This window comes from Muntiacus reevesi, chromosome 13 (genome assembly GCF_963930625.1).
Source record: "Muntiacus reevesi chromosome 13, mMunRee1.1, whole genome shotgun sequence".
Classification (NCBI taxonomy): Eukaryota; Metazoa; Chordata; class Mammalia; order Artiodactyla; family Cervidae; genus Muntiacus; species Muntiacus reevesi.
This window is the reverse complement of record NC_089261.1, coordinates 15,609,828-15,634,311: the sequence shown is the minus strand read 5'-3', so window position 1 is coordinate 15,634,311 and position 24,484 is coordinate 15,609,828. Positions and strand designations below refer to the sequence as shown.

Sequence of the window (24,484 nt, the reverse complement as noted above, 5' to 3'; positions counted from 1 at the left end):
GAGGTTGTACTAGTTACGGGATGATGTCAGGGAGAACTTCATGAAGGAGGTGACCTGGCCTGGAGCCTCCAGAGGAAGGGGCCGCTGGGGGGCGGGCCCTGGGACCTCGGCCCCTGCCCTCACCGCTGTTGCCTCTGGAGGGTCTGGGGCTCAGTGGTTTGACCTGGTGGCTTGGCTTGCAGATCTGCATACAGCAGGGCTGGAAACCCCCACGAAGTCGCTTTGATGTCCTGCCGCTCCTGCTCCAGGCTAACGGCAACGACCCGGAGCTCTTCCAGATCCCTCCAGAGTTGGTGCTGGAAGTCCCCATCAGGCACCCCAAGTAAGAGGCCTGGTGTGGGGAGGGGCGGGGGAGGGTTTACCCAGTGCCCCTCTCTGCCCAACCCTGGGACCCCCTCCTGTCTCTCCAGCCCAGACAGAGGCTGAAGGGGGTTTTGGTTCCTATCCTCACCATGGGGCCAAGACAAGGTGGGTTCCCTCGAGATCAGTAATTCCTCCTTCCCCATCCGAGGGACCATCATATTCTCTGAATCAAAATCCCCCTCCTTATAAGTCAGATAGAGAAAACCAAATACTATATGATATCACTTAGGTTTAGAACCTAAAAAATACAACAAGCTAGTGAATATAACAAAAAAGGAGGAGATAGAGAATACAGATATACAGAATATAGAGAATACAGATATAGAGAATAATAATAATAATGGTCCCAGTGGGGAGATGAAATAGGTGAGGGGCAGTAGAGGTATAGGGGATAAAGAGGTAAAAACCATTATGGATAAAATAAATAAGCTACAAGAATATATTGTACAACATAGGGAATATAGCCAGTGCTGTGTGCTTAGTCATTCAGTTGTGTCCAACTCTTTGAGATCCATGGACTGTAACCTGCCAGCCTCCTCTGTCCATGGAATTCTCCAGGCAAGAACACTGGAGTGGGTTGCCATGCCCTCCTCCAGTGGATCTTTCCAAGCCAGGGATTGAACCCAAATCTCCCACATTGTAGGCAGATTCTTTACTTTCTGAGCCACCAGGGAAGCCCCAATATAGCCAGTATTTTATAACAACTATAAATGGAATGTAACCTTTAAAAATTGTACACCTGTAACTTATGTAATATTATATATCGACTATACTTCAATTCTTTAAAAATTTCCCTCTTTACCCCACCCCTTTTAAGTCATCAACCTGGACCTATCCATTTTCCAACCCTAAGGGCTGAAGTTGGAGAAGGCAATGGCAACCCGCTCCAGTGTTCTTGCCTGGAGAATCTCACGGACAGAGTAGCCTGATGGTCTATAGTCCATGGGGTCACAAAGGATCAGACATGACTAAAGCGACCAACATACACACACACACACAAGGGGTGAAAGAGCAGAAGCACTTCCTGTATTGTTATGGGTGCAAATTTTAAATAGAGGGAAGCATTGAAAACTATGTGACCTGATGCAGCTCAAGTTCAAAAGTAGTTTGGAGTTGGGATGGGGCTGTGAGGGCTGAGGCCAGCAACGCAAATAGAATTTACAGTTTTTGAGAGTAAAAGAACTCCACAATAAGACCTGGCCTCAGGAGCGAAATTGATGGAGAAAGCACACAAAAAAAATCAGTCATCAAATAAATAGTATTTTAATGTAATTTTTAAAAATCAAGATTAGCTTTTTAAATCTGTGATGCATAATGTATCAAAATTCTTAAACAACAAAAAGTTCAGGGCTGAGATTAAGGTAAGCAGGTGAGGTAAAATATACAAATGCAGAGTGGGATCCTGTCTTTATGTAAAGTTTTGATGTTTTGTTCATCGTGGAGGTTTTGTGTTAATTTTTTTTAAAGACACTGAATTAATTTAGAATATTTGATCTTGATTACTGGGTTGGTGCCCCTCAATTTTGCACCCAAGGCCAGGGCCTTACTTGCCCACCTTGCTCCAGGCTCTGGAGATGGAGCAAGTGTACTAAGGCTCCTGACACTGCCTGATATCTGGGAGCTCAACCAGCTTCAATGGTGAAACTTGGCCTCCATTCATTCATTCACTTGTCATTCAAAACTGTTTATTATTCCCACTCTGGGTCATGAATTGTGCAGGCCTTTGTCACTGACTTGGTCCCCACCTCTGTGGTGCTTTCAATCTCAAAAAGGAGATCAGTTACCCAAACAAACCACTTAATTCCAATCAAGTGTCACAAAATAAATGTTATGGTACCTAGAGGCATGAAGGTGTCTGACCCATCCCAGATCGGGCATCAGAGAAGACTTCCCAGAGTAAGCAGCATTTTAGCTGAGAACAAAAGTGTGGGTAAGAGCTGGACAGGCACAGGAGGAAAAGAGGAGGAAGGAACTGCCATGCAAAGGCCCTGAGATCAGAAGGAACTCAGCAGCTCTATATTTAAAATGGATAACCAACAAGGACCTATTGAGTAGCATAGGGAACTCTGCTCAATGTTCTGTGGCAGCCTGGATGGGAGGGGAGTTTGGGGGAGAATGATCCATGTAAATGTGTGGCTGAGTCTCTTCACTGTTTACCTGAAATTACCACAACATTGTGAATTGGCTATACCCTAATACAAAACAAAAACTTAATTAAAAAAAGAAAAGAAAAAGGAACTCAGCGATGCTCACTTTCTCCTGAATTCACCTTCCAGGTGAGTTTAGGGGATAAAGAGCAGCCCATGGCAGTAGTTCCCAGGCCTGGATGTCCATGCAAATCACCTGGGAAATATGTGAAAGTACATATTCTCCGGCCTCTGATGTGGATGGCAGTGTGATTCCACAGGTCAGACGCAAGCCCAGAAATCAGGTTCCAAAGTAGTAAGCCCCAGTCAGTCACTGGCATTTCAGCATCCCCAGACTAAGGAGATCCTGCCCACGTGTCTTCCCCTGAGGCTCCCGTCCCACGTCCCACAGCAAGCTGGGCTGTGTTGCTCTCCACAGGCTCGAGTGGTTCAAGGACCTTGGACTGAAGTGGTACGGCCTCCCCGCTGTGTCCAACATGCTCCTGGAGATCGGCGGCCTGGAGTTCAGCGCCTGTCCCTTCAGCGGCTGGTACATGGGCACAGAGATTGGCGTCCGCGACTATTGTGACAGCTCCCGATACAACATCCTGGAGGTGAAGCCTTTCCCAGGCCATCCTGACGGGGGATGCATGTGGTGGGGGGCATGGGCTCAGTGGTCCTTCCCCACAGCTGAGCTCTGAGGCTCAGAAACTGGAAGAAATTAACACAGAACCTGCAGCTATAAGGAAGCCCCTGGCCTTTCTGAAGGCTTCCGTGGCATTAAGAGTATGTGTGCTATATGCTGAGTGCCACTCCAAGCGCTTTGCAGATTATTGTATACTCATTTGATCTTCATCACATCCTCCAGGTGTGAAAATCCCCCCTTCACAGATGAGGAAACTGAGGCCTTTTGGTGGATTAACATGACAAGTTCAGAGTCACAGCTAGGGAGTGGCAGAGCTGGGGTGTGAACCCAGGCTGGTATTATGACTCAAGTTCACAACCATTCTACTGCCCTGCCTGTCAAGGTCAAACCTGGTTAGAAGCTTTGGGAAGGGGCATGAACTTGGGGCAGTTTTGGTCTCTTTTCTGAAAAAACAAGGAGGGAGCGTTGGCAGTGATTTTTCCCACCATGTGCATTTCTCAGTGGAGGGTCTGACTCCCCACCCCCCATTCCCCTGCTACCCCCACCCCAGGCTGAGTCATCTCCATCTACTGAACATTGCTGGGCGGACGGCTCCCTGGGGCTCCGCTTTGCTGAATGTGTCAGCATCGCTGCGGTTTTGCCAGCAAATGCTGTCTCTAACAACAGTCTGCTGTGGTTGGCCTTATTTCAGAAGAAACCACTGAGGAACAGAGAAGTTAAGCCCTGAGCCCGTGTCACACAGTAAACAGAGCACAGAGCAAAATTCGAATGCAGAGTCAAGCGTTAGGTTTATAGTGTTAAAAATCCAGGGACATTCACCTGGGTGGACCTTGAGGGCATTATGCTAATGACATAAATCAGACATAAAAAGACAGATACTGGGTGATCTCACTTCTGTATGGAATCTAAAAAAGCCAAACTCCGTAAAACAGAGAGGCAGGTGGTGTTTCCCAGGGGCTGTGAGGGGGTTGCGGGGAGGGTGGTTGGCAGGGGCAGGTGACAGGAGAACTGGGAAAGATATTTGTTGATGGGTACAGACTTGTAACTTGCAGATAAGTCCTGGAGATCTAATGCACAGCATAGTTATTATAGTCAATAATGATACTGTGTTATGAATTTCAAAGTTTCAGAGAAACTATATCTTAACGTCACCACAAAAAAAAGAAATGGTAATTATGTGACTGGATAGAGGTGTTAACTCACCCTACAGCAGTATTTATACTGCAATATATAAATGTTACCAAACCAATACCTCTGACATTTGGTCTATACAAACTCCTGACAGAAAGGAAAAAACATTTCTAGGTAATTTTCAGAGTTGTGGCTCAAGTCATGTTTGGGGATTTTTTTTAAGTCATATGTATTTGACTTAATACATATGACTTAAAAGAAGTCATTAGATGATGCTGCAACTAATTTCTATTGTTTTAACCAAAATAATGTGGTAGAAATAACAATAGCAGCATGACTGTACACACTCTCTTATATAAAATAACTCAAGTTTTATATGTATTTATGTAAAGCAGCCAATTTCCTACTCTTTGCGTTTGTGTCACCGCTAAAAGACCCCCAAACAGAACCTAACGCCCCAGTCTCCAAAGAGTAAATTAGTGTCTGCTTTCATGATTCAGGTTCACATTTCGATTGCAAAGAGTAGTCACTGAGTAACTTAAGTGAGACTCGCTCCCGCCCCAGCCTTCCGACACTAACTGCCATTATTACAAGTGTTGACAGCTGGGCCTGCGAGGTAATTTACTCAAACTTGAGAAATTGTCACATTCTAGCCCCATAATGAGACCTAGGTTCCCACAAATGACTAGAATTGACAGAGGAAGTGAGAAGCCAGGCTCTAATTAATGGATTTGCTATTGGGTCTTCCCTGCTTCTGACATCGGCTCCTACTGGAGCTGGAGCCGTAACTTAAATGTCAGGGGTTGTTTTTGCCAAGCAGTTTTGCCAAAGGAGTCAGCTGGCTGGGGAGCCACTCCCAGGTCTTGGGTGTTACTCAACTCCCTGGGCTCCAGCTCTGAGGCCAACTGGCTCTGTGAACTGCAAGCACGTCTGTGCAGCAGTCTTAACCTCAGTTTCCTCATCGGTCAAATGGAGTCGACAGGTGTCTCCATAAACTCAAAATACTCATGATCTAGATTACAAGTAGTGGCCACTCCAGAGATGAAATGGAATGGGTGGAGAGTTTTCCCCAATAGAAAGTAGTGATGATTAGAAAGAAAAAGAATTAAAAAAAAAAAAGATAGAAAGCAACTACTATCACTCCCAGACCTGAATAGCTCCTTAAAGCCCTTCAAAGACCCTCCTCATCATATTTGAAATAAAATCCTGACCTCTTCACACACCCTGCATAAGCCAGTCCTGCGTCTCTCTTTTTCATCAGAGTCCTGCATCCCCCTGACTCCCTACAGTTCAAATACATTGACCTTCTTTCTGTATCTCAACACCAGCCTGATCCCACCCCAGGCTCTTTGCACATACTGTTCTTTCTGCCTAGAACATTTGCTCCCAAGATTTTCAAATGTCTTGCTTCTTCCATCATTTGGATCTCATGTGTGTGCCACCGTTGCAGTGGTCCTTCAGTGACTATCCTGGTTCAATGCATCCTGCCCCTAAATCCCTCTTTCTCCTAGTTCCTTGCCTTATTTTCTTCCTAGGAATTAACACTCATCATAGTATTATTTTCTGTCTCTCCCCCCCTCTAGAAGGTAAGCTCAGTAACCAAAGGGCCAGTCAAGTCCCTCTAGTTTCCTGCTACCAGTATGTCCTCAATTAAAAAAAAAAAAAAATTTGAGTGAGTTAGTCTGCATATGAGTTCATTAATTAATGAAGAATTTTATTGGTGATGCTAGCCCAGTCCCTCTTGAGTCTGAAACCCAGAGGGAGCCCGGCCTGTGAGTCTGTGTTTCCTTCCCCTTTCAGGATGTGGCCAAGAAGATGAACTTGGACATGAGGAAGACATCCTCTCTTTGGAAGGACCAGGCCCTGGTGGAGATCAATATTGCGGTTCTATACAGCTTCCAGGTAGCGCCAGGGCACGCCTCCCGGCTGCCAGGCCGCAAAGGGGGAGCTAAAAACTTTCAGAGTCGTAGGGCAGAAGGTGAAGAGCCCAGCTCCCAGGAACCTTGTTTGCAGGGCTCTGCTCATAAGCAAGGTGTCCTTCCCATCATGTATGCTTGACTCCCCATCATGGATCTTGGGGGAGGGGGACCATTTGAGGGAGAGACAAAAAGATAGAGGGTTTATGACTTGTTGCTTAATTTTTTTAGAATTGAAATGGTAAACATCCTCTGTATCTTGACCTCTTAGACACTCAGACTTCTACATAGCAGAGACAAATATTCATCGTCATGATCAGAGACATATAGGCCCCCCAGTGCATGTAGCTCCATGGTAAATGCTAAAATATATATAGTTGAGTTGTTGTTTAGTTGCTAAGTCATGTCTGACTCTTTGAAACCTCATGGACTGTAGCCCACCAGGCTCCTTTGCCCATGGGATTCTCCAGGCAAGAATACTGGAGTGGGTTGTCATTTTCTTCTCCAGGGAATCTTCCTGACCCAGGAAGATTGACCCAAACCTGCATCTCCTGTATTGGCAGGCAGATTCTTTGCCACTGAGCCACCAGGGAAGCCCATTATATATATAGTATGATGGTTTTAAAAATTATCAGCTAGGGAATTCCCTGCTGGTCCAGTGGTTAGGACTCCGAGCTTCCACTGCAGGGGCCCCAACTTCAATCCCTGGTCAGGGAACTAAGATCCTGCATGCCATACAACACAGCCAATAAAAGATTATCTGCTAAAGCATGACACTTTAGAGAGCAAAGTGGGGGCACCACTAATAACTGTGACAGCACATGGGCATAAGCTGGGATTCTCTTGGGCAAAGCAAGAGACCCATAGAAGAGAGGTCACTTCCCGTAGTAAAGACCAGCTCTGTCTTCTGGGAGTGACAGTCTGCAGAGCTGGACCCTCATAGACATACGTGGGAGGCACCCACAGGCAGTAGAATGAGCATATCAAGTCATATAAAGACCTGAATATGAACCACAGGTCCCCATGTCAGGAACAGGGGGACTGGGCAAACTGGGAAATGTATATCCCAGGGCAGAAACCAGCTGAGATGGGGTTGAAGGGGCAAGAAGCCCCCTCCCTTCACTCTTGACCACGGAGGAGTGAAGTTTGGGGAGTTGCTGAAAATGAAGGCGGATACTCTGGTGGTCTGGTGGACTGGTATGAAGGTTGGCGAGCCACAGACAGCAGAGATGTGAGAGGACATATAAGGTACTATGTGTAAAACAGGTAGCTAGTGGAAACCTGCTGTCAGGCACGGGGAGCCCAGCTCGGTGCTTTGTGAGGACCTAGAGGGGAGGAGTGGGGAGGGGGAGGCTCAAGAGGGAGGGGCTCCATGTGTACATACGGCTGATTCACTTTACTATACAGCAGGAACTGACACAACATTGTAAAGTAATTATACTCCAATTTTAAAAAAAGGATTCTGTATCACCTTCATAAGTGGAGAACCAGTATCATTTGCCATAAACAGAAGAGAATGGTAAACTTAAATAAATATATAAACAAATACAAGGGAAACAGCACAAGTTGTCAGATTCTAGTTGCCTGAGTTTCCTCTCTCATTAAAAAAAAAAAAAAAAAAAAAAAAAAGAGGGAGGAAGGAGAGAGGAATATTGGCAAGAGAAATGTTAAAGATGAATTAGCATCAAATAGAGTCTCTCTGGGCTTCCCTGGTGGCTAAGACAGTAAAGAATCCACCTGCAATGAGAGAGACCTGGGGTCAATCCCTGGGTCGGGAAGATCCCCTGGAGGAGGGCATGGCAACCCACTCTAGTCTTCTTGCCTGGAGAATGCCCATTGGACAGAGGAGCCTGATGGGCTGCAGTCCATGGGGTCGAAAAGAGTCAGACACAGCTAAGCGACTAAGCACAGCACAGAGTCTTTTTCCTGGATATGATCAGGATCGAAAAAAAAAAAAATGCAGAGAATTGCTGGACACTGCCTAGAATCATCCCCAGGACCACCCTTTGGGAAACACTGCTCTGGGGGTGAGGGAGCCCCGAAACAGCCCAGCTTGTCTTTCCTCCTGACTCCTGGTGTCCTCTCCTCCCACAGAGCGACAAGGTCACCATCGTTGACCACCACTCCGCCACCGAGTCCTTCATTAAGCACATGGAGAACGAATACCGCTGCCGGGGGGGCTGCCCCGCTGACTGGGTGTGGATCGTGCCCCCCATGTCGGGCAGCATCACCCCCGTCTTCCACCAGGAGATGCTCAACTACCGACTCACACCCTCCTTTGAATACCAGGTCCCACCCCTCTCCACCTCTTTGGTCCTAAATCTCCAGTAGCCAGTGTGCATGTTGCAGCTAGAGCAGAGGTCCCCAAACCCCAGGATCTAATGCCTGATGAGCTGAGGTGGAGCTGATGTAATAATAGAAATAAAGTGTGCAATAAATGGAATGGGCTTGAATCATCCTGAAGCCATCCCCCGCCCACCCGGGTCTGTGGGAAACCTGTCTTCTACAAAACTGGTGCCTGGTGCCCGAAAGGCTGGGGTCTGCTGGCTCAGAGCACTCCTCAGTTCAGACTCGCCTTTCAGACTCTCAAGTGCAGCCGTGAGATTGGACAGTACTGCTCGAGCTGAAAGACAAATGAAACTGAAACAAGTAGTCAGGGGTCATGAGTCGGAGAGGGTCTGAGTGGGAAGGTCTGGCAGGACAGTGCAGGGAGGCTGGGCCAGCCACTCTGCCAGGTCTCCTGGGGTTGCCACCGGCAGACTCACTCCCTTCGAGGGCTAAGGGTTGGGCGTGGCCAGGCAGCCATAAGCCCCCAGGGTTCCTGGGCATCTCCCGAGGGGAACCAGGCTCCCTCACTGTGGTGACCGTGGTCCTCTCTCCCCAGCCTGACCCTTGGAACACCCATGTCTGGAAAGGCACCAACGGGACCCCCACAAAGCGGCGAGCCATCGGCTTCAAGAAGCTGGCAGAGTAAGTCTCCTAAAGCAGGTAGGGAGGGGTGATGTATGTGTCCCCAAATTCAGAGAGCCCCAGAAAAGAAGGCTGGGAGGATGCTGTGCCTCTGACCTCTTGGGTAACGTGACTTCTCCATTTTCCCCAACACCCCTGTCCCTCCTTTGCCCCAGAGTTTGGGATGTGCACATTGCCATGACCCTTTTCCTTCCTAACCTCTTCCCAACCACCCCCAGGTTCCCAAATTCTTGTCCTGGAGGCAGTGTTGTGTTGATAAACCAGCTCTCCTAATAATAATGGTGGCCACAGTAATATAACATTAACAGACTTGTAACATTTACCAATTTCCATGGTATAAATATTCCCACTATAGCCAGTTTCAAGCTCCCAACAGGAAGTCACTGAAGCCAGAGTCAGGAGGCGCTGGGATGAGCTGGCTCCAGCACACCACTGCCTAGAGTGGACAGTCATCAGGGCTGAATCTCATCTCGCTCCTTCAATTCACTCATCTGGCCAACAAAAGTGGATACTCAGTGCCAGGCACTGACAAGCCTGATAATATGATCCTGCCAGCATGAAGCTCACAGCTACCTTCAAGGAAGGATTCATGGAAGTCCAACATAGACGTCACCGAGTCTGAGAGGTCAAAGGGGGCTTCCTTCAGGAGATGCCAATTGAGTTAATGAATGAAATGAAGAAAGATTTCACTGAGAAAAGGAGGGAGGGGAGAGGGTTAGGACCAAGGCTACTGAAGAGTCATTGTCCTGAAGAACTGTGGTCAGCCAGGGGATAAGTGGGGTGGGCCCGACTGAGATGGTTTCATGGGGATGCCTGCCTTCTGTCTAAAGACAGAGAACTCCCTGATCCACTCCTCACAGACCCCTTATTTTGGCAGAGGAGGTAGTGTGCACTGAGCTACTCACTTTCCTCAGCCCCTTGGTTCTAGAACTCTCTGCTCTCTACAGGTGACTGGTAAATCTTGCAGGGACTGAAACCTAGGTCCTGGCTCCACCCATATGGTCCATGGGATCTCTCCTTCCCTCCCTCCTCTCTCTCCTTCTACCTAACAGTTCTCTTCCAGCCAAGCTGGACCACATCAGCAGCCATCCCTTCCCTAAGGAGAGCATCACCAGTTCTCAGGCATAGCAGCCTTTGGTTTCAGTTCAATTCAACCTGTCTCTGAGGGAAGAAGGGAGGGAAAAATCTAAAGCATTAATTGCACTATTAAGTTTGAGGTAGAAACAATGGGAGTTAATTACAGATGCTTTTTTCTGCTCTGATCATTCAAAGGGAACCCTCCAGGTGCCTTTTATTCTTTTCTATTTCTCCCCCTTAACTCTCAGGCAGCGTGGGTGGTTTCCCTGAGTCTAAAAAATGATGAATTTACCACCAATAATCCCCAGGTGAGGGTAATTAGCAATTTATCTACTCAGAGAGATTCCTTCTTAGAACAGGGATGCTTGCTTGGAAGGTGAACACAGGCATTCCTGAGCCTCTGGCCCACCTGCCAAGCCCACACCCTCATAGATGAGAAAGAAGAAACACTGTTTCTGGATCCTCCATTTAACTAGAAAGAGCCCCGACTTGACATTTAAGCTCCCAGGGGCTTTGGTGGTAGCAGCAGGTTTAAAATCCATTTCTGCTCTTGATAGATATTTAATGCCTATTAAGAATCACCCTTTGCAAAACTCTGAATGTGCAAGGCTGACTAAACCAGACCTGGTCCTTCTTTTGTGGAGTTATAAACCTCTAAAATCCCCTCAAGCTCAATGCCTGTTCATTTATTAGTGATTCATTTTCTCTCTCTGTCTGTCTCTCACACACACACACATAAGAATGGCCCCACGACAGCCATTTCTCTGTTCTTCCATTCCTATAACAATGCCTGGCACATAGCTAGGCCTCAACAAAACACATGATGAATGACCAAATGAGTGAATGGATGAATGAATGGTCATCTTTTGAGGCAATGCTTGGCAAACCAAGGTTCTCATGGCTGGGATCGATCCATCAAGTAACAAACTAACAAAGCTCACCAACCATGTTAGCTCATGACTAGTTGCTCTGGAGGGACTTAAGAAAGGGATCAATATGGCGCCTCAGCTCACATTTTGAGTATCCCTGACACCATCAGAGATGAGGAGAGTATGTTCCCTCCTGTTGTATCTCATGGATCATGGTTTTTGCTCCCAAGTCCCAGTCTGACATCCTCCCTCCCTTCTACACTTCCCGTCTTTCTCTCCACCCTCTACCCCCACAGAGCCGTCAAGTTCTCAGCCAAACTGATGGGGCAGGCTATGGCCAAGAGGGTTAAGGCTACCATCCTTTATGCCACAGAGACGGGCAAGTCACAGGCTTATGCCAAAACCTTATGTGAGATCTTCAAACACGCCTTTGATGCCAAGGTAGGTAGCAGGCAGTTCCATTGCTCTCTGGGCCCTCCTGGTGAAGCTGGGGAGGGAGCAGAGGAAGTCAGCAGAGAAGAACCCTTTGAGAGTGGGTAACAGCTCATCTGAAGATGCCTGTCAGCCCACCTGCATGTATTTCAAGGGACAATGATGCCTCTCTCCCTGTGAACTCTTCAGGAGTTCAGGAATCATAACCCCCAGTTCTAGACCAAAATGTTAGAAAGTTTCTGAAAAACAAATCTGGAAGTCAGTCTGGGAAGCCCCGCATTTAATACAATTCAGTGGGTTTCTTTGCTGCAGGAATTCTGAGAGCCTTTACTCTGCACATGTGTGTTACCATCTCCAAAAGAGAAGAGGAGAGAATATAAATGTTTCCCAAAGATGTTTGCTTATGGCTCACTTATTTTTAAAGCGCATCTAAGGAGACAGTGTTTTCTTAGGACCTACTCTGAGAAATGGTACCCAAGGAATTCTAAGAGATAGGGCAAAGCAATCTTCAAGGTGGGCTTCCCAGGTGGTGCTCCAGTGCAGAACTAAAGAGACACAGGTTTGATCCTTGGGTCAGAAGATCCCCTGGAGGAGGGTATGGTAACCTACTCCACTATCCTTGCCTGGAGAATCCCATGGTTAGAGGAGCCTGATGGGCTACAGTCCATAGGGTTATAAACAGTTATAGGGCTGAAGTGACTTAGCGCACTGATGTGTTTGGCTCAGGTCCTCCACACTGCTGGATGGAAGATTAGAAAGGAACCTGAGCACACAGTTGGTCAGATCCAGCTGGGTCATTCCCAGCCTACATGTGGTCAAGAAGACTCCAGCAACTTTGGGTGTAAGAGGCCCATGTGTCCCAGTCAAGATCTGCCTCTACTGGCAGCCAACGCATTGCCCCAGACTCTCTGTGGTCCTTCAGGCCACAGGCAACCCATACTACCAACAAGCTTTAAGTTCTACCCACTTGGGCCCATTGAAACAGTGGCACCCAGAACCTTTGGATCTCTGTCCTAAGGAGATGGCTCAAGATAACTCCTGTTCTTCCTCTCTTCTCTTCCCCCATCACTTTTTCTCTCCTACCCCTTCTCTCTCCTCATCACCTTCTCCCTTCTTCTCCCCTCTCAATCTCCCACCTAGGTGATGTCCATGGAAGAATATGACATTGTACACCTGGAACATGAAACTCTGGTCCTGGTGGTTACCAGCACCTTCGGCAATGGAGACCCCCCTGAGAATGGGGAGGTGAGATGAGCTCCTATTACCTGTTCTGGCACCTGTTTCCATCTGCAGAGAAGAGGGGCAGCAGTGACGCCTGCTCTTCAGTAGCAAATCCTCCCAGAATCTCAAAGCCAGTGACCTCGACTTGGGTCCAGGTTGTGCCAAGACTGGACAACTCCAAGTCCTCAGTCTATTGGTGTCCACTGACCAGCCGAGCCCTCCTGAAAATGTTGTCACCTGAGCTCACTGCTTCTTTGGAATGGATGCTCCAGTCAAGAGCTTGGTGTCCCCTGCTCCAGATGAGAGAAGCAGGGACAATATTTTGTAGAAAACCACCACAAAGGGAATTTGTGTGCTGAGGTGGGGTGGGGAGTGGGGGGGGATCCACAATTATAGCCCTTTATAAACAGTCCTCGTCCACGCACACCACTGCTGCCTGGCCCAAGCCCCTGACACCCTGACCCCCAGGCATCAGGCTCCTCTTTTGCCAGTTGGGACCCCCAGACCCTCTGCCCAAACCCATTCCCAATTTAATCATATCTGCCTCACATCCCGCTTGTCTCTTTCGACCTCCAGAAATTTGGCTGCGCTTTGATGGAAATGAGGAACCCTAACTCTGTGCACGAGGAAAGGAAGTAAGCAAACGACCCACCAGTGTCCCGTGGCACTCTGGGGGGGAAACCGAAAGTTGTCTCTTGGCACCTGGGGTTCACCTCTGAGTTCTGGATACTTTTGTGACCTGAAGTCCAGCTGTGACTTATTTAGCCAGTGGGTGTCTGTGGTCCACTGAGGTGGACATTCTGGTCTTTAATCACCTTACAGCCCTGTGCCTCAGTTTCTTTTCCATCAAATTGGGTTTATTCTACCTGCGTGAACTTTCTAATTTGTAAGAATCAAGGTAAAAAATTGATATCAGCATCTTATGAGAAGCTGTGCATGTGTGCTCAGTTATGTCCGACTCTGCAGCCCGATGGACTGCAGCCCGCCAGGTTCCTCTAAGGGATTTCCCAGGCAAGAATACTGGAGTGGATTGCCATTTCCTTCTCCAGGGGATCTTCCTGACCCAGGGATGGAACCCACGTCTCCTGCATTGCAGGTAGATGCTTTACTGCTTGAGCCATCAGGGAAGCCCCATGAGAAGCTGAATGCCATGTAAATATAGTTCTTATTACTCCACCCTTTGGAAGCTTACATTCAGAATCAGTGAGCTTCTTTCCCCAGAAATTTTCCATCTGATGTTCATGGCGGAGTTGCATCCACTCACGTGGAGGCTGACTTCAAACAAGATACCTCCTAAGGCAAAGAAAATGCCTGAGGTCAAAAGATGTTACTGGTAAAACTGCACCTAACATGCGGTTGGGTTCTAAAGATATTTCATAAGGTGACAAACACTCGTAACCAAAATTACCCTTGAAAAGCCCTTAAATCCCCTCAAAGCAGAGGACATACAACCTGTGAGTAATAAGCTGCCTTTCTTCGAGAGCATCACACCTGGTGTTGCTTCCACCATGGAGTAGGTCTTAAGCTGAGCATTGGATGTCATCGCTGGCTGGCATTTTATTTGTTGTTTATTTTGTTTGATTTTTTTTAAATGTGGACCACTTTTAAAGTCTTTATAGAATTTGCTACAGTACTACTTCTGTTTTATGTTTTGGTTTTTTGGCCAAAAGGCATGTGAGATCTTAGCTCCCTGACCAAGAGTGGAACCTGCACCCCTGCGCTTGGAGGTGAAGTCTTAACCACTGGACTGCCAGGGAATTCCCTGACTGGCATTCAGAGGCTGCGTTCTGCAGAACATCCCTCTTGGTTCTCTTTCAGCCAAGCACACGTTGCCAAACTTGCCTACATCCCATACCCAGGGGACAGCTGAGTCCCTGGTCGTCAGCCCTCCTTCTGTTTTTAAGACCAGCATCTTATTCCTCACCCTCTCTGCCTCTCTCCTCCCCACCCCATCCTGGTGGCCTTCAGCAGGTCCCTCTCACCCCTCCTCCAGGGAGAGATAGGGCACCATCCATTCTCCCCTCTAGGTACCCGGAACCCTTGCGTTTCTTTCCCCGTAAAGGGCCTCCCCTCTCCCGTGGTGACACAGAGGTCCACGGTCTGGCTGCAGTTCGTGACAGCCAGCGCAGGTAGAGCATCCATATGTGCACATGTGTGTGTGTGTGTGTGTGTGTGTGTGTGCGCGCGCTCACACGCACGTGTAGGATGCACCTGTGTGATCGTGCTTGCCCGGCGTTCATGTGCGTGTGTGAATGGTGTAAGCCCTCGCGCGCACGGCGATGAGTATGCACGTGCGCATGCCCGATGCTGCGGCATCGAAAGCCACTCCCAGGTCTCAAGGAGACCCGAGTTCTAACGCAGGCCATGCCACTAACACACTGAGTAACCTTGAGCTTGTTACTTGACCTCTCTGGGCTTCTCCATCTTTCTCACCTTCCAAATAGGGAGAAACTATCTCTGCCCTGACCATCTCTGGGAGCTGGTGCAGGGATCGAAGGATGATAACAAAGAGGAACACATTTGGAAAAGCCTCAAACCTCATACAAATACATGTGCTGATATTTTTACCCCACAACCATCAACCCTCCCTCCCACACTAACAACACAGCCACCCCCTGATATGGTACAGGACTTATTTGGAGATGTGACTCAATGTGAGACTATTTTAGGGCAGAAAATACACTTACATATATTTAGAACTTTCCTGATGCTGGAGCAAAAACTTTGAAGAACATCCAGCTTAGAAACCCTGCTGCCAGAATGCGCAATTTCTTTTTTTGTCTTTTGCACTAAGATTTGTGTGTTGAGTTTTTGTGTTTGGGGTTTTGATTTGAGCGTTTTATGGAAGTCTTTTGTTGTTGTTGTTTGGGGGTTTGTTTTGTTTTGTTGGTCTTGGAGTTTTTTTGGTTTGGTTTGGTTTTTGCCTTGTCTGAGAACAAAACTTATCACTTTTAGAGGAAAACTGGGAGACTGTTTTTGGTTTTTTTTTTAATTTTGAGGCTCCTGAGCCTCCAATGCCAAGGTTTGAGTCCCAGTGACATTTTTCTCCTTCTTTGAAGCAACATAAGAAATCCAATCTCTTTTCAGGCTGTGTCTGAACAGTTTTCATGTTTATTTGAAATGTGAAATGTGAAAGACCCTTGAAATGTCTAAAGACGATAACTTTATTGAAAGAGAATGTTGTAGTGGTTACCAGTGGAGAGAGGGAAGGAGAAGGGGTAAAATAGGGGTAGGGGATTAAGGGGTACAAGCTGTTATGTGTAAAATAAGCTGCAATGTTATATTGTGTAACACGGGGGAATGTAGTCAATATTTTAGAATAACTATAAATGGAGTTGTTGTTGTTTAGTCACCAAATGGTGTCCAACTCTTTTTCGACCCTGTAGACTAGCCCACCAGGCTCTTGTGTCCATGGGCTTTCCCAAGCTAGAATACTGGAGTGGGTTGCCATTTTCTTCTCCAGAGAATCTTCCCAACCTAGGGATTGAACCCGTGTATCTTGGATTGGCAGGTGAATTCTTTACCACTGAGCCACCAGGGAAGCCCTTAAATGGAGTATAACCTTTAAAAATTGTGAATCACTATGTTGTACACCTGTAACTTATAATAATGTATATCCAATATACTTCAATTTTTCTGTTTAGGAAAAAAAAAGATAGAGACTGTTGAGTGAGACAGTCCTGCACTGCCCAATAAGCCTTTCTACAAGCACATAAATGTTCTATGTCTGTGTCATCCTGTATATTAGCCACTAGCCACACATGGCTGTCAAGCCCTTGATGTGAGTTTAGCGCACGTGGGGAGCAGAATGTTTCATTGTATCCAATCTGAATGAATTTAAACAGTTACACACAACCCATGGCTACTGTAGCAGACAGCAGAAATGTCATTCTTTCATGGTTACTATAGCAGACTGCAGGAGTGTTAACTCTTCACTAGTTGGTGTAAGGCTTGGGGACCAGTGGCATCTCCTGGGAACTTCTTAGAAAGGCAGCATCATAGGCCTTACTCTGGACCTACTGAGTCAGGATCTGCATCTTAACAAGATCCCAGAATGATTCTTGTCCTGGCGAACATGTGGGAAGTAAGGAAACATTGTCTAATGGGTTAAGGAATGGACAATTAATGTGGTCTGAAACCTTTTCCTTTTTTTCTTCAGTCTTAACATTTTTTAATTGAAGTATAGAGGATTTACAATGTTTTATTAATTTCTATTGTACAGCAAAGTGATTCAGTTACATATAATCATTCTTTTTAAAATTTTCTTTTTGATTATGGTTTATCATAGGCTATTGAATATAGTTCCCTGTGCTATACAGTAGGACCTTGTTGTTTATCCTTTCTCTGTATAAAAGCTCACACCTGCTAACCCCAACCTCCCACATCATCCCTCCACCACCCCCTCCTCCTTGGCAACCACCAGTCTGTTCTCTGTGTCCATGATTCTGTTTCTGCTAAAACCTTTTCAATACACATAGCATCAAGTGATGTCTAGGTGTCCTTGTGTTGGGCGAGGGTGAGTTGATATGTTCTGGTCAAGGCCACGGATATGTTATGATCTCACTCAACACTCAGTGGAAGGTCCTAGGACCAGGACTGGTAACACAGACAGTCATGGGGGTGCTGACCCCAGGATGGGGGCTCTGAACCAGAGTTCACAGATTCTCTTTCGTCTTGGCAGGAGCTACAAAGTGCGTTTCAACAGCGTTTCCTCGTATTCTGACTCCCGCAAATCGTCGGGTGATGGGCCAGACCTCAGAGACAACTTTGAGAGCACTGGACCCCTGGCCAACGTGAGGTGAGAGAGGGGCCCAGGGCATCAGGGATGATGAAGGCTCTTGGGGAGCTGGACAGAGTAACAGAGTGGGCTCTCTGTTTGGGGAGGGGTCTCCTGTGTCCGTTCATCCCTTGAGTAACTAGCTGCACTCTCGCTGTTTGGGGATGTCCCCCTGCTTCATTAAAGCACATTACCTGGACCCTCCTATGACCTCTTCCCAAATCACACTCCTTCAGAGCTGCCATCACCCAAGTTTCACCCCTTTGCATGAACTTCATATCATTTGTGCTAAAGGATGCTAATCCCCCAGATGTAACTCAGCGAGTTCCCTTCATGAGTGCTACTACATCTTATTTATTAGAAGCTTCTGGGGACACCTCACTGTGGCCTGATGGTTCCCAACCTCGGATGCTCATCAGAATCACTTGGAGATGTTCACAATGTACAGATACCTGAGCCCCACCTCCAGAGACTTTGATGTAGTTGGGTCTCTAAACTTGGACCCAAGCTTTGCTTGTTTGTTTTTTTCAATCTCCCTAATTGCCTCCAATGTACAGTCAGATTCAAAAAAATATTGTCACAACCCCTTGTTTCCCAAAGCATAGTCACATCCCACAAGAACATTTTATATAGTACATGGACAGGTATTTTTGACTTCAGTGGTTGTGGATTCAGTTTCATGGGTATTTGGAAAGGAAGAAAACTGGATGTCAAACCCTTGGTTTCATAGATACTGGTCAAGATGAGGCTACTGTGTAAGCAGTGTTCAGGCCCGGCCAGGAACCTCTTAGACCTTCACCAGTGCAGCCTCCTCCACACCGGCTCAGGGCAACGCTCAGAAGATGATGGAGCTCACAGGCTTCCCAGATATCCAAGTATTGTTTCTATCAGTACACTTTTTCCTTTTTTGACCTTACCATGTAACTTGATTGGTTGGCATCACCGACTCAATGGACATGACTTTGAGCAAGGTCCGGGAGATAGTGAAGGACAGGGAACCCTGGCGTGCTGCAGTCCATGGGGTCGCAAAGAGTCAGACATGACTGAGCAACTGAACAACAAAGACCTAACCGCTGGGCCACCAGGGAATTCCCCATCAGTACACTTTTTAATAAACTTTGTTTTTTTTAAAGTAGCTTTAGATTCACAGCAAAATTGAAGGGAAGGCACAGAGATTTTGCGTGTACTACCTGCCCAACCCTCAGCGCGCGTACACACACACACACACACACACACACACACACACACACACACACACACACACACACACACACACACACACACACACACACACACACACACACACACACACACACACACACACACACACACACACACACACACACACACAGCCTCCGCCATCATCAGCATCCCCTGCCATGGTGGTACATTTATACAGTTGATGAACCTGTATTGACACATCATTGTCACCCAGGGCCCATAGTTGGCATTAGGGTTCCCCCTTGGTTCACCCTTGAACTGATGGGTTTTGACATCAGTTCATGTTCTTTAGCTTGACATTGAAACATCCATGGTTTGACGGTCAGACCCATTTTTCCCTTATTAAATCTATCATGCCCAAGAGCAGGGGTTGGCAAACTGCAGCCCATGGGCTGAATCCAGCCCAGCCACTGTATACTTCTGTACAACCCAAAATGGCTTTTACAGATGAATATCTACAATTTATTTAATGATAGAAAATATTCCCTTCAAGCCCCAATTAAGCAAAATGCTATACCCCCCTCAAAAAAGGATTCCATTCTTCTCATTAGTAGCTATATATAACTAGAAAAATGTACCCCATAACTATTGCTATTATATTTTTAATTTTATCCAAAAGCATACAGAAATTTATTTTCTTCCTTGTTATACAGATATCTGCATAATAACATCAATTTTGCTTCTTAGCCTACAAGCCTGAAAATATTTACTATCTAGCCCCTATTATAATTTTGCCAAGTTTTCTGGTTTGGAAGCTTAAAATAGGAATTTTGCAATCATAAGGTTTAGACTGTGATGAAATGTGTATATAGGAGGTGACTGTGACACAGGCCTTCAGATGCATTGGGGAGCATGTTAATGAGTTAATTCCCTGGGCCGTATCTTAGTGAACACCAGTGGGTTTGAATAGCTAGTACAAATAATTGTACAAATAATTTGTGCAAATAGAGTACAAATTAAAAGTAAATTAAATAGCAACTATTAAGTAAATAACAGTGTGAAAGGTAGTCAAGTATGGCAGATATCTCAAACATAATCAATATTGGAGCAACTTCCCTGGCGGTCCAGTGGCTAAGACTGCACTCCCAATCCAGGGGGCCTGGGTTCAATCTCTGGTCAGGGAACTAGATCCCACATGTCACAGCTAAAGATCCTACATGCCACAACTAAGACCCAGTGCATCCAGATAAATAAATAAATATTAAAATAAGTAAATAAATAGAGGTTTGGGGAACAACTCCCTAACCACAGGCATGACTAGCACTGAGTTTTCAAACCTGCATTAGGCTCAGGCCTTGGCTGGGGGCAGGAGTGCAGCTTCCTGGCCCCCATCCAAGCAGTCCCATGCTGGCCACCAGTTCTCACCACCTGCAGGGAAAAGTTGAGAAATCCAAGTAAAAGAGGACTGTGGGTGAAGGAGTGATGGGGAAACATGCTACCTAATCCTACATCCCTCCCTTGGGAAGACTGGAACGCCCAGGAAAGAAGGGCAGGAGGATAAGATGAAGAAGGATCAATGTGGATTTCAGAGGAGGGGATATTACTCTATGTTAACTTTCACATGATCTCATGAGACACCTGGACCCCATCTCAAGTTCATTCTCCAATAACAAGAGGGTCCCTTCCCAACTTGCTCTATTGTTTCCCCCTCATCCCCCATTGCAATCTTTCATGCGATGGCTGGCTCCATCATTCTTTAACAAGGAGATTCAGGGACAGAGTCAGACTCTGTAAGGAGCCAGTTAAACAGCTCCACTCCTTGACTTGTCTGAAATGACAGTCGCCCACAGGATAGTCACATTCCAACCTGGAAAAAAAACGCAAGTTGGGGTGTTGTTCGTATCCCACTTGTTCACTTGTCCATCTAGGGCCAGTGAGGTCAAAACCCACACCCAGGACCAAGTCCTGGAAGTGTGATGTCAAGTCTCTGCAGGACTGGGGGGGTCATCTGGGACACAGCCCTCCTCTTCCCAGACTTCAGAAAATTCTCATTAACTTGACCCCCATCGATTCAAACCCCAACATTTTCTTGTGGCATCTATGCAAACAGACATTTTTTTAAATTAAACTTTTTTATTTTCTACTGGGGTATAGCCAATTAGCAAACAAGTGTTGTGACAGTTTCAGGTGAGCAGTGAAGGGACTGAGCCATATATATACATATATCCATTCTCCCCAAACTCCCCCAAACTCCCCTCTCATCCAGGCTGCCACATAACATTGACCAGTATTCCATGTGCTATACAGTAGATCCTTGCTGTATTCATTTTAAATATAGCAGAGTGTATATGTCCATTCCAAGCAAAGAGGCTTTGTGAAACAAATCAATTTCACAGACGCTGCAAAGGGTGGAGCCAGCATATCTATAAATCTTTCAATCCCTTTTAGAAGAACCTGTTTACACACCAACACTGGATGTGTTAATGACCAGTTCTTCTGATCTGCTTGTTAGCACATGTCCCCAAGAACTGCTATGCTAGAGTTTTCATTCCCTTTGTACTTGAAACTAATTTAGTTGTATCCTGAGAAGTCAAGTCTTCCACTGATGTATTGAGTTGGCCAAAAAGTTCATTCAGGGTTTTCCGTGACGTCTTACAGAAAAACTCAAACGAACTTTTCCGCTAATCCAGTAGATTTATTGCCCCAATTAGTCCAGCTTAGAAAGGGACACTCAAGAAACAGCCAATGGTCCTGGGTCACCCATCCTCCTAAGGACCAACTGGGAGTTTTCTCCTGAGGACAGTGGTACCTAGCAGAGACCAGAAGGAAGGGAGAGCAGGGTTTAGGGGCTCCCAGGCTTAAAGATGGCCTTCTCCAAATGGGTGTGGGGTGGTCTGACCACCAGAGGCTAAACACTGCCCTTCTGGAGGTACCAGTTGTCTTTATCTGCTTGGGCAGCCATCACAATGTACCACAGGCTGGGGGCCTCGACAACAGAAATTTGTTTCTAACACTTCTGGAAGCTGCAAGTCCAAGATCAAGGTTTCTGGTGAGGCCTGTCTTCCTGGCTTGTAGACATCCGTCTTCTTGCTGTGTCCTCACGTGGACTTTCCTTGTGAGCCTGTCACTGGGGGTGGAGAAGAGAGCTCTCAGGGGCCTCTCCCTCTTCTTAGAAGGATCAGGGCCCCGCCCTTTTGACCTCAATTACCTCCTTGAAGGCCCCATCTCCAAATAGTCACACTGGGGGACAGGGCTTCACACGTGAATTTATGGGGACGTAACAGTCCATGACCCCAGAAGCCCTGCTGCATTCTCCCCAGCCCCCTATTCTAGACCTTCTGTTGTCTTCTTGGCAGGTTCTCTGTGTTCGGCCTTGGCTCACGGGCATACCCTCACTTCTGCGCCTTTGGACACGCCGTGGACACCCTCCTGGAAGAGCTTGGAGGAGAGAGGATCCTGAAGATGAGGGAGGGAGATGAGCTCTGTGGGCAGGAAGAGGCTTTCAGGACCTGGGCTAAGAAGGTCTTCAAGGTAACCATCTACCCCAATCTTAGAGACCCATGGGGAGGAGTCATGTCCCCAGGGACCCCCAAGGACAGATCACCTAAACCATCAGAAATAGAAAAAACTTGAGAAAATCTTTGGTACTTCCCTTATGTATGCAACCAGGAGACAGCTTTAAACAAGTCAGATGACTTTGGGTGGTCCTAAGACACATTTTCCACTTGGAATCCAACCTCCTCTATTAACGGTAAAGAGTTAGGCTATGAAAAATTATAGAGCCTTGGAATTTTAGAGCTGGGAGGAACCCATCCTTCACTCACATTCCATAGACAAGTAAATAAAAAACATACAGTTGGTTAACCAACCCAGGGGGCCATGCCTCGGGCTGGATCTCAGATCTCACCAATCTGTCTGCTTTGACAACCTTGTTCCTCTTGTGCTAGATCTCCAATGACCTGTACAGTAGCCACTGGCCACACATGGTCATTTAGATTTAAATGTAAACTGTTTAGTATTAAATATGATGAATGGATGAACAAAATGTAGTGTGTCCCTGCAATGGAATGTTCAAGCACAACAAGGAATGAAGTACTGATGAGTACATGTGCTACGTGAAAGAAGCCAGACACCAAAGGACACTCACCGTCTGAGTCCATGGAGATGAAGCGTCCAGCACAGGCAAATTCAGAGAGACAGGAAGTAGGCTAGTGATTCCCAGGGGCGGGGGAGGCAGGGAGAGGAAAATGGGAGTGACTCCTAACGTGTATAATGTGTGCCACAGGCAGCCTGTGATGTGTTCTGCGTGGGTGATGACGTCAACATTGAGAAGGCGAACAACTCCCTCATCAGCAATGACCGCAGCTGGAAGAGGAACAAGTTCCGTCTCACCTACGTGGCGGAAGCTCCGGAACTCACACAAGGTACCTCCTACTACCCGCGGGGGGAGACATCCAAGACCCTGGCGTGGGGAGGGGAGACGGCAGTTCTCACCTCCGGAAGGCCCTTAGAGAAGGTGGGCTTCGTTGCTTCGGTCTCCGTTGCAGTGCATGCGTGTGTGCTCAGTCACTTCAGTCGTGTCCAGCTCTTTGCAACCCCATGGCCCACCAGCCTCCTCTGTCCATGGGGTTCTCCTGGCAAGAGTACTGGAGTGGGTTGCCATGCCCACCTCCACCCAAATAAACACGTGCAGGCCACCCAAATAAACATGCTGTTGCTGCTCTGGGCTGTCTCTCTAGCCCTGCAGCATGTTACCCTAAACCTCCTCTTCTCTGCTAAGTTAAGCCAGGTTTGCTTTCTGTTCTGCTCTATCCACAACCACCCAACCCAATGCCTGTCTGACCTCTTTTCTTTTGTCTCTTTGCTTCACTCCAGAGGGTCAGGAGAAGCTGGAGACTCTGTATTGACAACTGTTTTACCCCATCTCAGGAGCACCTTTGTTCTTCTCCCCCCAGGTCTATCCAATGTCCACAAAAAGCGGGTCTCAGCCGCTCGACTCCTCAGCCACCAAAACCTTCAGAGTCCAAAATCCAGGTAGGAACATCCTGGTCCCCTCGGGTTCCCCGCCTCTGCCCCAGATGCCACCCACAGCAAGGAATGAACCCTTGTTGACTCCAGGGACTGACTTCCTATTACCATTGGAAGGGTCCTCCAGACCCGCTTTGCTGCCTTGCAGCATCTTGGCTTCCTGCTTTCCATTTGCCAAGCTCCAACCAGCAGGGATGAAAAAAGTAACTGGTTGGGACATCCCTGGTGATCCAGTGGTTAAGACTCTAGGTTTCCACAGCAGGGGGTGCAGGTTTGATCCCTGGTCGGGGAACTAAGATCCCACAAGCCACTTGTACAGCCAAAAAGAAAAGAAAAAAAAAAAAGAATGGTGATGATCTCTGTGGAAAGGAGAAAGAGAAGAGTTTTATGAGGAATTTTTTTTAATAGAGACCACACCTTCATCGAACTCCTAATATTCACTCTAATGTGTACCTTAGTCAGAAATCACTTAGTCCAGACAGTTCCTCTTTGCAGATAATTCTCTGGTGTCCTGAGAAATGCCTGCCCAGTCTCTACTTTAAGTCTTTGGGATGACGGGAGGTTTATTAACCTACAAAACAGCCCCTTCTGTGTTCTGAGGTCCCAGTTGTTAGAAATTCTCTTCCTATTGTTTATAACCAAAGCTTGTGTTCCTAGCACTTGCATTTTGGTCCTATGTTACACTCTCCAGTGACACCTAAAACAAAGTCAGTTCTTCCAAATGAGAGAGCTGCCAATAGCCAAGGGCAGCAAGTCACTCTCCCTGA

General features: G+C 47.0%; 1 protein-coding gene across 1 annotated transcript in view; it reads left to right on the top strand.

The window, feature by feature from the left end:
• The window catches only part of NOS1 (nitric oxide synthase 1), a 197,391-nt gene that overhangs the window by 141,479 nt on the left and 31,428 nt on the right, over positions 1 to 24,484 (top strand). The window contains exons 9-21 of the mRNA XM_065904325.1: positions 183 to 322; positions 2,929 to 3,103; positions 6,067 to 6,168; positions 8,277 to 8,471; positions 9,067 to 9,152; positions 11,395 to 11,539; positions 12,671 to 12,775; positions 13,328 to 13,386; positions 14,779 to 14,880; positions 17,433 to 17,549; positions 22,046 to 22,220; positions 22,975 to 23,113; positions 23,645 to 23,723. Coding sequence (XP_065760397.1) covers positions 183 to 322; positions 2,929 to 3,103; positions 6,067 to 6,168; positions 8,277 to 8,471; positions 9,067 to 9,152; positions 11,395 to 11,539; positions 12,671 to 12,775; positions 13,328 to 13,386; positions 14,779 to 14,880; positions 17,433 to 17,549; positions 22,046 to 22,220; positions 22,975 to 23,113; positions 23,645 to 23,723 — 1,619 coding nt within the window. The remainder of the gene's footprint in view (positions 1 to 182; positions 323 to 2,928; positions 3,104 to 6,066; positions 6,169 to 8,276; positions 8,472 to 9,066; positions 9,153 to 11,394; positions 11,540 to 12,670; positions 12,776 to 13,327; positions 13,387 to 14,778; positions 14,881 to 17,432; positions 17,550 to 22,045; positions 22,221 to 22,974; positions 23,114 to 23,644; positions 23,724 to 24,484) is intronic.